At 33.2% G+C, this 15,350-nt stretch overlaps 1 protein-coding gene across 2 annotated transcripts in view; it reads left to right on the forward strand.

The window, feature by feature from the left end:
* Positions 1-15,350, forward strand: part of NECTIN3 (nectin cell adhesion molecule 3) — a 193,132-nt gene that overhangs the window by 23,499 nt on the left and 154,283 nt on the right. For both annotated transcript variants that reach the window (XM_051985259.1, XM_051985258.1), the window contains exon 2: positions 12,371-12,712. In XM_051985259.1, coding sequence (XP_051841219.1) covers positions 12,371-12,712 — 342 coding nt within the window. The remainder of the gene's footprint in view (positions 1-12,370; positions 12,713-15,350) is intronic.

Below are 15,350 nucleotides of genomic sequence, written 5' to 3' on the forward strand. Positions count from 1 at the left end.
CTTTGATATCACTTACTAGAATAAACTCTGATGACCAGAATTTGTGTTACAGAAATTCTAGATAAAAATTACAAGTATGGTTTGACTAGAGATAGTAAATTCTCTATCTTACCTTTATGAGACATCTATGGAAAATGGGAAGGTGAGAATATCTTTAAAATTTTTGTCTCTATTTTGATGAAATTTTAAAAAACAAACTTTTTCTTTATTATTTGCACTGTCCTTAGAACTGTAATCAGCCTTCCTCACCTTCCTGGTATTCCCTGCTTCTTCCAGACTGAACTTAGGTACTGCTTCCTTTTATTGAAAACCTTTGATTTTCACATTCTCCAACTTCCTTGGATTTAACTATTTTGTATTTATTTATGTTTATTTTTATATACTTAAAGATATGCATGCCTCCCAAAATGTATTTATATTTCTCAAAAGCAGATAAAAACATTCATATTTTTAAGAGTACACAGTGCCTACCTAGCATCATGTAGGTTATTAATAAATATTGGCTTTGAATTTTTCCTTTTGGAATCAGTCAATTAATTGTTCTCTTTCCTTTGGGCCTCAATGACTTCTCTCCTTATAGACATGTCATTCAACCAACAAAAGCAGTGACATTGGGATAAATTGTTTAACAAGGACATGCTTTTGTTAATCCTAATTTTATCTCCTGCCTTGAATGCCCCCTTTTTCTTTTCTTTTTAACTTTCTTTTTTTGTATAATCTAATTTATAATTTGCAAGCCTGACCTTTTTTTCATAAAAAGAGTTGGACCTATTGTTTCTCACTATTGAACTAACAAATTGACTAATTTTAAGCCCTGGGAGTCATCATTTGAAAAAAAGGTAATCTTAAAGTAGTTTTTGTTTTTCCTATTCCTTGTGCTTCCTACCACTTTAATTCAGACTTTTGGGGTAGAATATTGTAATACAACCTTTTAATCAATATCCTTGTATATAGTCTTTTCCTATTCTAGTGCATAGTATTACACATCATATTAATCTTCCTAAAACACTGATTTAGCTTTTTAGATACCTTGTTTAACACTATTCAGATTTGTCTCCATTCTGTAGTTATTAGTTGTGTGACTTTGGGTGAGTCACTTCAGTATTCTCATCTCATTAATGAGATTTGACTCAAATGACCTTTGAGAAATCTATTATCCTGTGGTTTCCCATTGGCTATTAAGGAAAATCTGCATTAAAGCCTTGACATGGATATCCTAAAATCCAGACCCAAACTTCTTTACTGTCTTTGTGTTCTACTATTTCATTTTGCCAAAGAAATCTATGTAGTTAGTTACAAGTAAATGGAATATTGCTTCCTTCATATTTTTTACTCCCATTAGATTGTGAACTTCTCTAGGAATCAGACTGTTTTTCCTTTTCCTTGTACCCTCAGTATTTACCACAGTTCTTGTCATTTAATAGCATCTTAATAAATGCTTATTGATTGACTAATCCAGTTTTTTCTTTTTTTTTCCTAACTGGAATATTTTCACCTCTTCTCTGCTGACTCTCCTGACTCTCCCATGTCCTATTAATTGTGACCGTTTTTCTTGATTTTCATGTAGTCTTAAGTGTAACAATCTGAACTCTTTTCCCCTGTACTTCTGTAGCACTTGTCTCTCCAACCCATTGGTATTGTATGGTGTGTGTGTGTGTGTGTGTGTGTGTGTGTGTGTGTGTGTAATGACTATGGTACTCATTACATATTGATTTGTCTTTCCTCTGCCATGCTACATTTTAAGTTTCTTATAGACTTAATGACTTCCAGTAGTGTCTAGCTTAGATGATCCTGTTAAAGGTGAGAGATCTCTCTAAGATCTGGGTTTAAAATTTCAGCACTGCCACTTAATCTCTAACTTAACTTTTCTCTGACATTTCTTTCCTTTTTTAAAAAATTAGTTGAGACTGGATTAAATGATTTTAGTCCTTCGCAGGTCTAGATCCTATTATCCTTTCTTACCTCATTGAATCACCTTGTTTCCTTTAAAGCACAACTAAGGTGCTTCTCTTATTACAATCTATTCTCAGTCCATCTACTTTTAGTATTATCTCTCCTCTTTAAATTATTTTATGTTGTTTTATACTTTTTATTTAATTATTTGTGATTGTGTTGTGTACCACTGGTAAAAATATAAGCTCTGCCTTTATGTCCTTCAGCACAGCATATTATATGCTTTTATCTGTTATTATTATATATAGTAGATACACTTAGTATTTCAATGAAGGAATTTATTATAGGAACTTTTTTTCTAGCTACCCTTTTTTTGTGTGTAGTGTAGGCATTACTCCTGCCACTGATACAGATTACAGCCCTTGAAAATTTAATATATTGTCTTTAAGATTTACTGAGGGTGAACAAAATAATCACTTTGCTGAGCTTCCATTTTGTATGTATTGTGTACGATCTAGTTACTTATGTATTACCTCTTCCCTTCTACTATATTCATACATTAGTGTTAGCTCCTTCAGGGTTAAGGGTTGTCTTTGTCTTGCATTGTATAGTCAATGCATTTCCAGTTATATTGCCTGGTACCTAAGTTCTTAATAAATGTTTGATTGAAGACCATCATCATCTCTGATAGATCTAAATATAGACTATTGCCTATTTCACCAACTGCTCTACTAGAATGATTACTTTTTAAGCCTTAAGCTGAAGGATAATTTTTTTTTGGGGGGGAGGCAAGGTATTTAGGGTTAAGTGACTTAATCCAGAGTCATACAACTAGTAACTGTTGTCTGAGATGGGTTGGAACTCAAGTCAGTACTCTATCCACTGTGACATCTAGCTGCCCCTGCTGAAGGATTTTATATTTGATTCTGGTGGCAATAGGGCGGCATTGGAATTGATTAAATGGGGGGAGATGATATAGTCACATTTGGCTTTTGAAAGGATTGATTTGAAAGTTGAGTGAAGAATGAACTGGAACAAGGGAGACAGGGATACCAACCAGTAGGCTATTGCAATAGACCAGACATAAATTAATGAAGTTTGCAAGTAGGCTAATACATCTCTAGCTAGATTATAGAGTGAATAGAAAGGAAGGTGAAGATTGGAAAGATAGCTAAGGGACAGCTTATGAAGACTTTAAAATGTTTTTTAAAAAGGACTTTATATTTAATTCTGGAGTTAGAAGAGAACCAACCACAGGAGCTCAATGAATGTATGTGTTTTCGGGGGACAACATGCAGGGTATTTCTCTCTGTGTGTAAAATCACCTTAGCAGCAGGGTGAAGAATGAACTAGAGTGCATATTGACTTCAGACTAGGAACTAGGAGACCATTGAAGTCATTGCAATAGTCCAGGCTAGAGGTGATAAAGAGCTGAACTAAGGCTGTAGCTGTTTAAATGGAGAGAAGGGGATATATAGAACAACTATTGTAAAGATAAACTAGTATTGACATTGCATAAAATATTAAGATAGGTTGAGAGTAAGAGATGGAATCAGTACTGAAGTTACAAACTAGGGTAACTTGGGAGTTAACAGTAATGTCCTCATTAATAATAGAAACATTTTGAAGAAGGGTAGATGTGGGGGAGAAGGACATTTTTCTGTATTGGGCAATGCAAGATGCTATCCTCCAGTTCACTATATCCTACAGATGATGATTGATCAGCACAGGAAAGAGACTAGGTTTAGATGTATCTAGGAGTCATTTTTTAGAAAAGATAATTATACTTATTATATTATATATCAGTATATTATACTTACATATATGTATATACAGGATAAATTGGAGATCATCAATAGAGATAGTGTAGAGGGAAAAGAAGAGAGGGATCAGAGCAGAACTTTGGGGGATACTCATGATAAGTGAGATGAAGAAATGGCACAGCTACAAAGGAGAGTACCTAAGAGAGAGTGGTTGTCACTAAAACTATACAAAAGAAGAGTATTAAGGATCAGATGTACAGTAGTGTCAAAGGGTACAGAGAGAGGTAGAAGGATAAGGAGAGTTGGTTGAAAAAAGCTATAAATGGTGAGGTTTAGAAGTAAGATTACAAAGAGTTTAGTGGAGAATGAGAAGAGGGGAAGTTGAAATACTAAATGTAGACTATTCACAGACATTTAATTGAGAAGGGAAGGAGAGAGAGAGAGAAGAAGTGACAGCTAGTGGATAAAGTGAAATTTTGAAAAGAAATGAAAGTCGATGGTTGTGTTTAGAAGAGAGAGGAAGGGAGAAAAAGGTACATGGTTGGCCTTGGTCAGCAGAAGGGACAGCTGCCTTTTCATTGGTTAAGTTATTTCGGTCCTATCTGATTCTTCATGACTAAATTTGAGATTTTCTTGGAACAGATAAGTATCCGAATGGTAATGGTTTGCCATTTCTTTCTCCAATTGATTTTACAGATGAGGAAATTGTGGCACTCAGGATTAAGTACTAAAGTGTTGAGGGTCACACAGCTAATAGGTGTCAGAAGATGGATTTGAACATAGATCTTTCTTACTCCAGGCCCAGTACTCTACCAATTACACTATTTAGGTGCCCTTACTTCATCTGAGATAGAAAAGTAAATGAGAAGATAATGGTAAAAGATGAGGACACAGGGAGAAGGAGCTTTGTATAAATGGCTTAAGTTATTTTGTACTAGTCCAAGTCTTCAGGAGAGAAGAATGGTGGGAAAGTTGAAAAGAGTCTCAATTAGAGACATTACTGTGGAAAATGGTAGAGTGAATTGATTAGGGAAAAGTAGAATGATCCTTGTTTCAGTATGGGCTCTGTTGATATTAGATAACATAGGACCTTGGAAGTTCTGTTTTGTGATTTCTTTCACCTCCTTTCAGCAGTCTGGTGGTAGTAGGCAGGTGATAGTAGGAGTAATTAGCAGTATTGACTCTGTACTAATATCTAACTTGAGATGTAAGATTAAAAATGAACATTGACTACCTGCATTTCCAAAAGACTGAAGATGATGAATGCTACCTGTTCTTGATAGGTAGATGATGAACTCTAAATATGGAGAACATCTTTTTGGATATGGTCCACGTGGGAATTTGTTTTGCTTGATTATTTCTGTTACCGTAATGAGGTTTTGTTTTATTTTGTCTATCCCTTTTTCCATTCCAATAAAAAGGGTGAGATTGAGAGGAAGGGAAAATAAATGCTTGTTAATTGAAGAAAAAATGAAGAAAGTAAATATGATGATAAAAGTAAAGTATAGTTCAAGTCATATTAGAAAAATATTATTTCACTTTCATTGTAACTGCTGCTGTATAGTCCATGCATGACAGATTTTCACTGTCTCCTAAATATTTTAACAACTAAGATATCTTCTACTGAGTTTAATTCTCTTCTATGGTATATTTTCTATAGTACTGAGCAAAAAAAAAAGTTTGTTTCTAAGATACTGTGTCATTTGTTAAAAATGAATTCTTATTTTTTAATTTAACGGGAGAGTAGTTGAAAAAAAATTTTTTTTAAGTTGAGCCCTTACTAGTTGTAATATCTTTCACTTATTTGTACTCAGAACTAATCTTAAAATGTAAAAGATACTGCCCATGTCATATCACAGCTAGAATGTTGTGATTCTGGATGACACATTTATGGAAACATATTGACAAGCCAGAGAATAATCAGAGGATGCTCATATACAAGGATGGGTTGAAGGATTCCAGTTGAAGGATATTTAGCTTCAGGAAGAAATCTTGTGAAAGGAATATTGGATACAACTTTCTTCAGGTATCCAAAGAATTCCTGTGGAAAGAAATGATCTCCTGGCTACCAGAGGGTAAAATTAAAACCAATAGATTTGATTTACTAAGTCAAGATTGTTCTCAGGACAAATAAAATGCTAATGGCTGGTTAAAAGTGGAAAAATAAAATTTGAGATAGATTCCTCTTAGTATGACTTCAGGGGAAAATTGGGTGGCCACTTGTTCTGAATACTGTAGATTGGATTCTCCTTCTGACAGTGATTGACTTTAGATGGTCTTTGAGGTCCCTGCCTACTCTAAAATTTTGTTACTTTACATTTGTATTGTTCTTTATTGTATATAAAGTGTTTGCATATGTATTCTCACTTGATCCTGTTATTAAATCTTTGAAGTAAGACTTCTTTTCATGTATATATTCTATGGAAGGATAGATTTTTAATAAATATTTGCTTATGTTGGAGATGTGCATGCATGCATGTGTATGTATGTACACATGTAAATGTAATATTCCTAAATTATCCTTGAAAATTTTTATCCTGCTTATTGGGATCCTATGAAGGCATTGAAACTTTACTGTAGCATGGTATGATAAAACAAAAGAAATAGGAATATTCTGTGAAAAGCAAAATAGAATGAAATATTTCACCATAAGTAACAAAACTTTTTCACTTCTTCCAGCCTCCTTGCGTGGTCTTGTAAAACTTGATTAACTCTTCCTAGTTCTGATGTTGATAAGGGTTTGTCATGTGTAAATGTTTCAGTCTTTGCAAGTTAACGTCTCACAGATTTGGGTCTAGTTGTTTAAAAGTGTTTTCATTAATCATTTATGGAAAACTGGATGTAAATGTGGAAAAGGGATCATCATTCACCCAGGAAATAAAGGAATGATGACTCTTAAATATAGCACTTAGCAGAGCCCTTAAGTCCCTTTTCTAGGTTATACCTTAACAGTTAAAAGCCCTAAATCTTAAATTTCTTGTTTGAATTAATATTTCTTAACTATTTTTGCTCAAACTTACTTTTCGTAGTTAGATCTTAAAAAAAAGTCTCATAGATTGTCTTTCTGTCACCAACTGATTTTCTTTCTTTGGAATAGTCCTTTACTAATTCATTATGTCTCTTTTAAGCATTAGGATATATTTTAAGTCACTTTCCAAGAATTTTTTCTTAACTATTTCTTCTTACTTAAAAAAAAAAAAACTCCAAATATTTAATTGTAGAGGGCCACAAATAGTGGGGGAACGCTGAGTGAGGTGCCAAACCACATATGTTTAGCAGATTTCCTCTGGACTGAAGGGTCTTATACTGAAGGGGGCTTTGATGAAGATGAGATAGAATTTTTAATAGAGTATTTTCTGACTGTAAATTTGAATTCTATAAGGACAATGCTTGGTATTTGTACCTGATAGATGATTGATTGATCTTTGTGGTTAAATTGACAACTTTTGTTTTATTTTTGTCAGTTGCTATTAAAAAAAAAAAACAGATTTATCTTATCTATGTGATACTGAGATGATGTGAATGGTTAAAGTTGATATAAATTGCCTTTACTCTTTTCTTCTAAGAGCCCAAATCTTTTTTACCCTTCCTTCCAATTTTTGAGAAGGTAGTCTTATTTTCCTTTCTTAAAGGAAAACTTTATGCTGCTAGATACTTACTTAGCTGTATGCTCTCTGAGCTCCTCCTGCAAAACAATCATTTTAATACTCAATCATACTTTCTTTGTTCTTGAAAACAAAACAAATAAAACATCCTTTGATTTTGCCATACTACTCCATTTCCCCCCTCTTCATCAGACTCCTAGAGACAGTGGTCTACAAGAGTCTGTGACCTGTAAGTCTGTTTGATTAATAATGATGATTAGCCATTTTGCAATTTGTCTTTATCATTCTACTATTATCACCAGTTATTTCCAATGGACTATTCTTAGTTACTATCTTTCCTGACATTAATGTAGTGTTTACCACTGATCCATACAATCTTACTTTTGTTTCTTTCTCTTGTGAAATTCTTGAAGGTTATGCTAGGGTTGGGGGTGGGAGTGGAGGGGGGATGGGATGGGATGGGATTGTGGAGGTATGATGCAAGATGGACTCTCCCCATAAAAAACTTTAAGCATCTTTCTAGTGTCACATTGGGTCTATTTTCTTAGAGTCAGATGTGCTAAATAAAGTTTTAATTACTAGTAGATTGGTTATTTAGTTAATTTTTCAAGCCTGGCAACCCATGGAATAAAGAAAAATATACATAATAGGTCTCAATCTTGTGTGGAAGCCTTTTGCTTCTACATTGATAATGGTAGATTTTTTTTGGTGGGAGAGGATGCAGAGAATCATCTAAGATGATCTTTAGATAATATATAAATATTAAGTTATTGGTACTTTAATGTTAAATTCTTGTCTAATGGTCAGGAAGATAACGGGAAAACTGAATTTTTTCAATCTTGATATTTTTGTTGTAAACAAAAGCAGAGGACAAAGGGAAGTTGCTATGAAATGGAAGGATCGTTCATAGGCTCCCTTTTGAGAGACAAATAACGTCTTAATTGTAATATATGCAAAGAAAACAAGAAATGACATTTCAGGGGAGACAGCATATTAGTTCATTTCATTGTAGTGCTTATCAAGATTTGTAGGAAGACTACCAAGAAGATAATTGTGGCATATGTGCTGGCATCTATTGTTGAAACAGATAAATAAGAGCTCCCATTAAATTGTGAGTTCCTTGGGAGCTGAGACTGTGTTTTGTATTTTTAAATAAATTCTTACTGATGAGACTACATTATCTTGAACCCTCCAAGTTAATTTGACATAGTCTTTGATATTTGGTGACTTTGATGCAAAGATAGGTAGGAAGAAGTTCATGAACAATAAATTGAAACATTTTGATTTTGAATATAAACTAGAGAAGCCAAAAGCATATATGCCATACTGATGCATTTGTTGATACATCCAGAAATCTTGGAGTTTTTGGAGAAAAGAATTGGGAGGTGATGGACTTATGAGCAGCTCTTTCGAAAATTATTTTTCGAATATAATTTCATCAGAAATATTGACATGGAATCATTCCACAATAGGTGTCTGTGTTCTCTCTCCCCTCCTCTACTCTTTTCTCACTAAGGTCAGTACCTGTCTTACAGTCTTTCTTTTCTTCAACAATTCCTTTCTTAATACCAGGAGATTTTTACTAGGTAGGTAGGTGGGTCAGATAGATCAAGAGATAAGATTGATCATCATTTTGAATTTGTACTTCTTTAATTTATTCATTTCCTGTGACTTCCTTCACTTCACTTAAACTGAATCCAGAGATGGTCATACCTTTAATCTTGGTTTCACCAATAAGTATTCATTAATTCTGAAATTCCTTTATAATCTGTTATTCCACCCTTCCTTCTTCTTGACAAGTTTTAACTCTGTTCATCTTCATTGTTATGTCGAATCCCTCTAGACCTTGGTTCTTTTTTATTGCCATCACTCTTTCACTGACTATACTCTCCTTCCCCACATTAACCTTTTGGTGAACTCTGTCAGAATAATTCATGCTAGAACAAGATAAGAAATAATTTAAGGAGACAAGTGACTGAAGAGAAGGGGATGGTATGGAGTTAAAGCGAACAAAGACACACAAAATGTTTAGTGGCCTTTTTTTTTCTTTCATTATCAATAATACTAATAGTGGATTCCCAATTTAAAAATCTGAAAGATTCCCCTGAAAGAGGGGAAAAGCAATAAGCAATTTGTCTTTTGCCTGGTAAGACAGTGGTCATGTCCAAAAAAGTATTATTTCTGTACACCTTGAATTTATATTATATGCTCTCTTTGTGAGTCCCCTTGTCCCCCCATACTATTTCTAATCTTGTCTTATTTTGAATTATTTTGACAGTCCACTGCTTCTGCTTCATGCTGATTGCAAAATCCATGTTATAAATCTTTATATAATTTTTGTACCCTCCTTGCAATAGTGCAATTCTTTTACACCATCCTAACCTGTTCACTATACCTCTAATCACAGTGGATTTTCCAACTCTTTTTATCCCTCACTAAAACTCTCACTACTCCTCTTCTCTCCACTCTCTTTCAGTTGAGAAATATTGCCTCATAATTTTACAGAAAGAATTGAAGTCACTCACCAAGTACTCCCTTTTTCTTATCATCTCGTTACTCTGATGTCTTCCCCCATCATCCCCATCATCCTTGTCTTGCATGAAAAGATGGCCCTTCTTGCCAAGATCAACACCCCCTACATGTGTAAATGGTTCCATTCCATCTTGTCTTCTCTAGTAGATTTCCTCCTTTTATCTTCAGTCCTTTCTTAGCCACTGTTTTCCTGATGCCTTGCCAAAGTACCTTTCCCCCTCAACCTCAGAAAAGCCCTTACTTGATCTGTCCATCCTTGTTATTTTTTCACTTTATAGCTAAACTCCTTGAGAGGGCCTCTATAGTTGGTGAGATAACATATTTTGGATCATTTCCTTCTTAATATTCTCTTCCTTGATTTGCGTGACACTATATTTATCTGGTTCTAGTAACTTGTTTCCATTTTTTTTTCAAACCAAAGAAATGTATGATGTACATAATAGTATGCTAATACATGCATATAATTTATGAATGAGTAAATACAGACAGTGGCTTATATATTTATTTTTTTTAAACTAAGAAGGGTACGCAGTTTTTAAAGTTTGGAGAGACTATCACACTAAGTGATAAGTTAAATTACAATCACCCTACTTGCATACATAATACAGTAAGAAACTAGGTACTCATAATATTAAAAAGGACCTTTTCAAACTTTCAGCGGGGATCATTTAGCAGAATTAAGAATATTATATATAAAACTCAATCTCCATTTTGTACCTTTTGCTTTTGGAAAAAAAGTATGTAATAAATTTCATACACGACTTTTAAATGGTTCTGCTTTTTTTGTTTGTTTCTACTTATTTTCTTCTATGACTTTAAATAATACATTTCAGTGGCCTTTTTGTTATCACTAATACTAATTTATATTAATACCAATTTAAAAAAACAGAAAGAGAAAAAGCCAACAAACCATTTTAGCAGTCAAACAAAAACAGTTCTACACAATGGTTATATTAAAAAAAAAAAAAAAGTATGCCTCTGTGCATCTTGAGTCCATCATCTCTTTGTTAGGAGGTAAATAGCATGCTTTTTTTTTTTTTTTTTATCATCAGAAGTCCTCTAAAAATATCCTTGGTCATTGCCTTCATCAGAGTTCTTAAGTCTTTCAAAGTTGCTTTTCTTTACGGTGATGTCCTATAAATTATGCTTCTCATTCTACTCACTTCATTTATAGTACCCCATTTTTTTCAATTTTCTTTCATCTATGTATGTCCTGTCTTACTTGGTTATGTGACCTGGATGTTTCATTGGATTCTGTGATCATTATTCCATTAGGTTTTTGCTGAAACAAATACATGAAAGCTTACCAGTCTACCTCCATTGAATTAGAATCTTGGTGAGACAGCTCTACTAGCTTTGTGTAAATAAATATTATTCTCTCCCACCACTCTCCTTTTTCATTGACTTTGCTTTAATGCTGGCCATCTAGATTTCTGTTTTCATCTCTTTATGTTCTTAATCTTTTCCTCATAAAATTTCAGTTATCATTTTTATTCACATGACTCCAGAATTTATCTGTATTTTCCACCCATATGCTATTGACCCCATTTTCATCTGCCTCCTGAATACTTCTATGTGGGATGTTCCTCTTGAATTTCAAATTAAACTTTGTAAGCCTAAGCTTCTTTAAAACATATTCCTACCTGTTTTGATTTCAGAAGCATGGTCAGTGCTTCTTTTTTCCTTCAATATGTACATCTAAACAGTTGTCAAAATCCTATCAGGTTTATGTAACCTCTTAACCACTTTCCTTTCTCATCTTTCCTCTTTCCAGTTAATTGTAAACACTCTTGGCTGATGAGCTTTTTAATACACAAGTCTATCTTAGCATTCCCCTATCAAGAACCTTTGTTAGTTTCTCATTGACTAATATAATGTTCATTCATTTAAGTCTGTGATGGAAAGTTTAAAAAAAAGACAACTAGGTAGGATATGTTGTCATTGCTCTTCAATCAATGACCTCTTTATTCCAACTTTTGTCTTGCTTCCTCACTATGCTTTGTGTCATTGTTCATAAGCACATATAATGACCCTATGCTGCCATGCTTCAAAAGAGAATGGGTTGGATTGAATTTATTGCTCATTCCACATTGTTGAAGATATGTCATTGTATTTTTGTGTTGATAAATATTGTTATATTTAATTCAGCAAGTATTGCTAGACATTATATGGCATTATATGAAGTGCTAGGGATTTAGAGACAATGAAAAATAAGGATGTAAAAGTATATTATTATGGTGTCTGATTTGAAGCAGCATAATTTTAATGTTTTCTTGTATGTAATTTTCTATAATAACTTTTTTCTTTGTGTAACATGTTTTGGTAACAAGTAAAGAAGGGTGAAGTAGAAGAGAATTGCTGCAGAAAAAAGAGAAGTGCGACAGAAAAAGGAATGGATTGAGATAGGTAGAAGTGTTTAATTCTGGCAAGACCTCCAGAACAAGGGATTCAGGACTAGAACTTGAGCCTTCATTTGAAAATTCTCTCATTTTTTGAAGGCAAAAATCTAATTGGGATTTCACAGATGTCTTCAGTTTTAATTAACTTTACTAATACTTTACTTTTTCTTTTTTTTAGGTGCCTTAGCTGGACCAATTATTGTGGAACCTTATGTCACAGCAGTGTGGGGGAAGAATGTTTCATTGAAGTGTATAATTGAAGTAAATGAAACTATAACACAGGTTTCCTGGGAGAAGATTCAAGGCAAAAGTTCACAGACTGTGGCAGTTCATCATCCTCAATATGGATTCTCTGTTCAGGAGGCCTATCAGGGGAGAGTCTTATTTAAAAACCATTCACTTAATGATGCAACAATTATTCTCCGAAATATAGACTTCTCAGATTCTGGAGAATATATATGTAAAGCAGTTACATTCCCATTAGGAAATGCACAGTCAACTACAAGTGTAACTGTACTGGGTAGGTATATTTGAATATTGTCTGCAAATATATTATATATAATAAAAATTTTCCAAGGAAATGAAATAGTGGAAACTTTAGAGTAGTACTGAAGTCTGGAGTTCTTTTAACTCTAAAGTCTTCATTATACATATTGGTAATTTTATATGAATCATGTACATTTAATATAATGTCAATTTTTTAATTAATTGTTTAACATGTAATTAAATATTTTTCCTGGGCATGTAGTTCTGAACCTGAGTTGTTTCAGCTTAACAATTAAATACTTATTCTATTCTCTTAACATTTTCATTTTTAATTGACGAGTATCTCTAGATCTTTTGGACTAGGGGTGTGTGTGTGTGTGTGTGTGTGTGTGTGTGTGTGAGAGAGAGAGAGAGAGAGAGACGATCAAAAATACTTAAAAAATATGTTCTCTGTCTTGAACAGTTAAAAGGTTATTTGCACATCAACTATTCTTAGTAGTTTTCCAAAGTAGAAGCAAAAATTTAAAAATACTAGTTAAATGACTAAATATGCTATGACTATTAAGTACCCAAAATTATTTAAGTAGGTTCTGCTGTTAGTGATTTGCAATTTGTGAAATAACAGGATATTTTCAGATAACTAATTAAACATGTAATATATTATCAGCAATATATTTGAAATAATAGAATTTATGTTTTTAAAGTAATATTTGTTCTTAGATTTGGATAAATTTCTTCAATATTATTTATTAGAAAGTATAATCTTTACTGCATTTGCTGTGAAATGTTAGAAATATTATCTTTAATTACAAAACCTATTAATTACTTTAGAGAGATTTATTTTTAGAGCAGTACAATTGTAATGCTTGGAAATAAGAGAATAAATCAGTTATAAGAAAGCTTTCTTGAGAATTAAATAAATTGTTCTTTGGGAGGACTGATTAGACATTTGGCTCACCATTAACTATATAACTGGCAATCATTCAGTTAATAGGCATTGAAAACTAAAAAATATGGGTTTTTTTTTAAAGTTTTCAAATAATAGTCTTTGACTACCTTTCTCAGAGCTTTAGTTTTCACTTTATTTTTAGCTTTCTGTATTCTTTTAAATCCATTATCTTTTTTTTAGAATTGAGTTTGAAATTCCTAAATTTAAAAAAAAAAAAGATTCAGTTTTATATCTGAGATACTCAGCAATGAAAGTAATGAAGTAGTGAAATAATTGGGATAGAAAAGTTGACTTTTAATGTAATTGTGCTATCCTGGAGGACAAATTGGTGACTTGTTGTAACAGCAGTAACAACTACTACTGTTTGATCACTGCTTACTGCAACCCCACTGCTACTCCCCAGTCTTGTTCTTGTTTAGCTTCAACTCATTTAAGATCATTAACAATGAGCTCTCAACCAGAATTGTAGCTGGGACCACCAATTCAGGTAATTACTTACATATTTGTCACTAGAGGTATTTTCCTATTTTTTTCTAGTTCCCTTTTCTTTTAGGTAAATAACAGTAGATATAGATCCTGCTGCTTGCTTTTAGGATGTTTTGGAAATATTTATACAAGTAACATGGAGGAATTTGGGTAAATTCAAACTGGGGAATGTGTCACTGTTATCTGTTTGAACAAAAATGAATGGGGAAAAAAAAAACCAAACATGACATATTACCCCTGGTCAAGGGAAAAAAGTTCCTTTCTAATAATGATAAGATGATCTTGACAGTGGAAATGAAATCCTCTCCAGTGTTTGAAGAGTACAAATAAATCCCTTGCTATGATCAATTGTTTCATAGTACCCTTAGCTTCATGGTTGATTCTTGTTATAACTGAATCATTAATAGCAGTCCCAGAATATTGGGAGGGATTTCAGATCATATAGTCTAAACTTCTAACAAATCTCATTCCATCTGACAAGTCTTTAGTGAGGTGAAACCATTAATTCTTTTTTTTTTTTTCCAGAAACCATATTTATTTATTTTTTTTGATTATTGCAAATTGTTTTCCAAAATTTTTTTTTAATTTTTATTTAATAATTACTTTATATTGACACTCGTTTCTGTTCCGATTTTTTTTCCCTCCCTCCCTCCACTCCCTCCCCTAGATGGCAAGCAGAAACCATTAATTCTTGAGGAAATTCTCCAATCCCTTTTTGGAGTCACTATTTATTAGGATGGTTGTGATCCTTCTGTCTCAGACACCTTTACAAATACAAGCATCTAAGTTGTAAATATTGAGATTTATAGGAGAACTAATCAGAGAATTTATTAAAGACTCTTTGTGTGTCTTTGTAATGGCCCTATAAATTTGAAGCTTTTAAAATTTGACTTTGTACTTGGATTCATTTAAATTCAACATGCATTTAAGTTACTACTCTCTATGTAAGACCATATGAATACAAAAACAAAAGCAACAGCATGAGGAGCTTACCTTCTGTTGAAAGTAGAGAACCACACATGCAAAGATCTAGATTTTTAGAATGGGGGAGTAGACTTACAAAGGAGCCAGAGAAAGGGCATTGGAGCCAAGGGTTTGGAGACTAGAGCTCTGAGAGAGGGAAAGAAGAGAGGGAGAGAATGAGAATGAGCATGTTCATGCCTGAGACATCCCCAGCAAAGGGCAGAAAAGGGGAGTGATTGCCACCTATAAATAATAGCAATATACCTCATCTAGC

This window comes from Antechinus flavipes, chromosome 3, assembly GCF_016432865.1.
Source record: "Antechinus flavipes isolate AdamAnt ecotype Samford, QLD, Australia chromosome 3, AdamAnt_v2, whole genome shotgun sequence".
Lineage (NCBI taxonomy): Eukaryota > Metazoa > Chordata > Mammalia > Dasyuromorphia > Dasyuridae > Antechinus > Antechinus flavipes.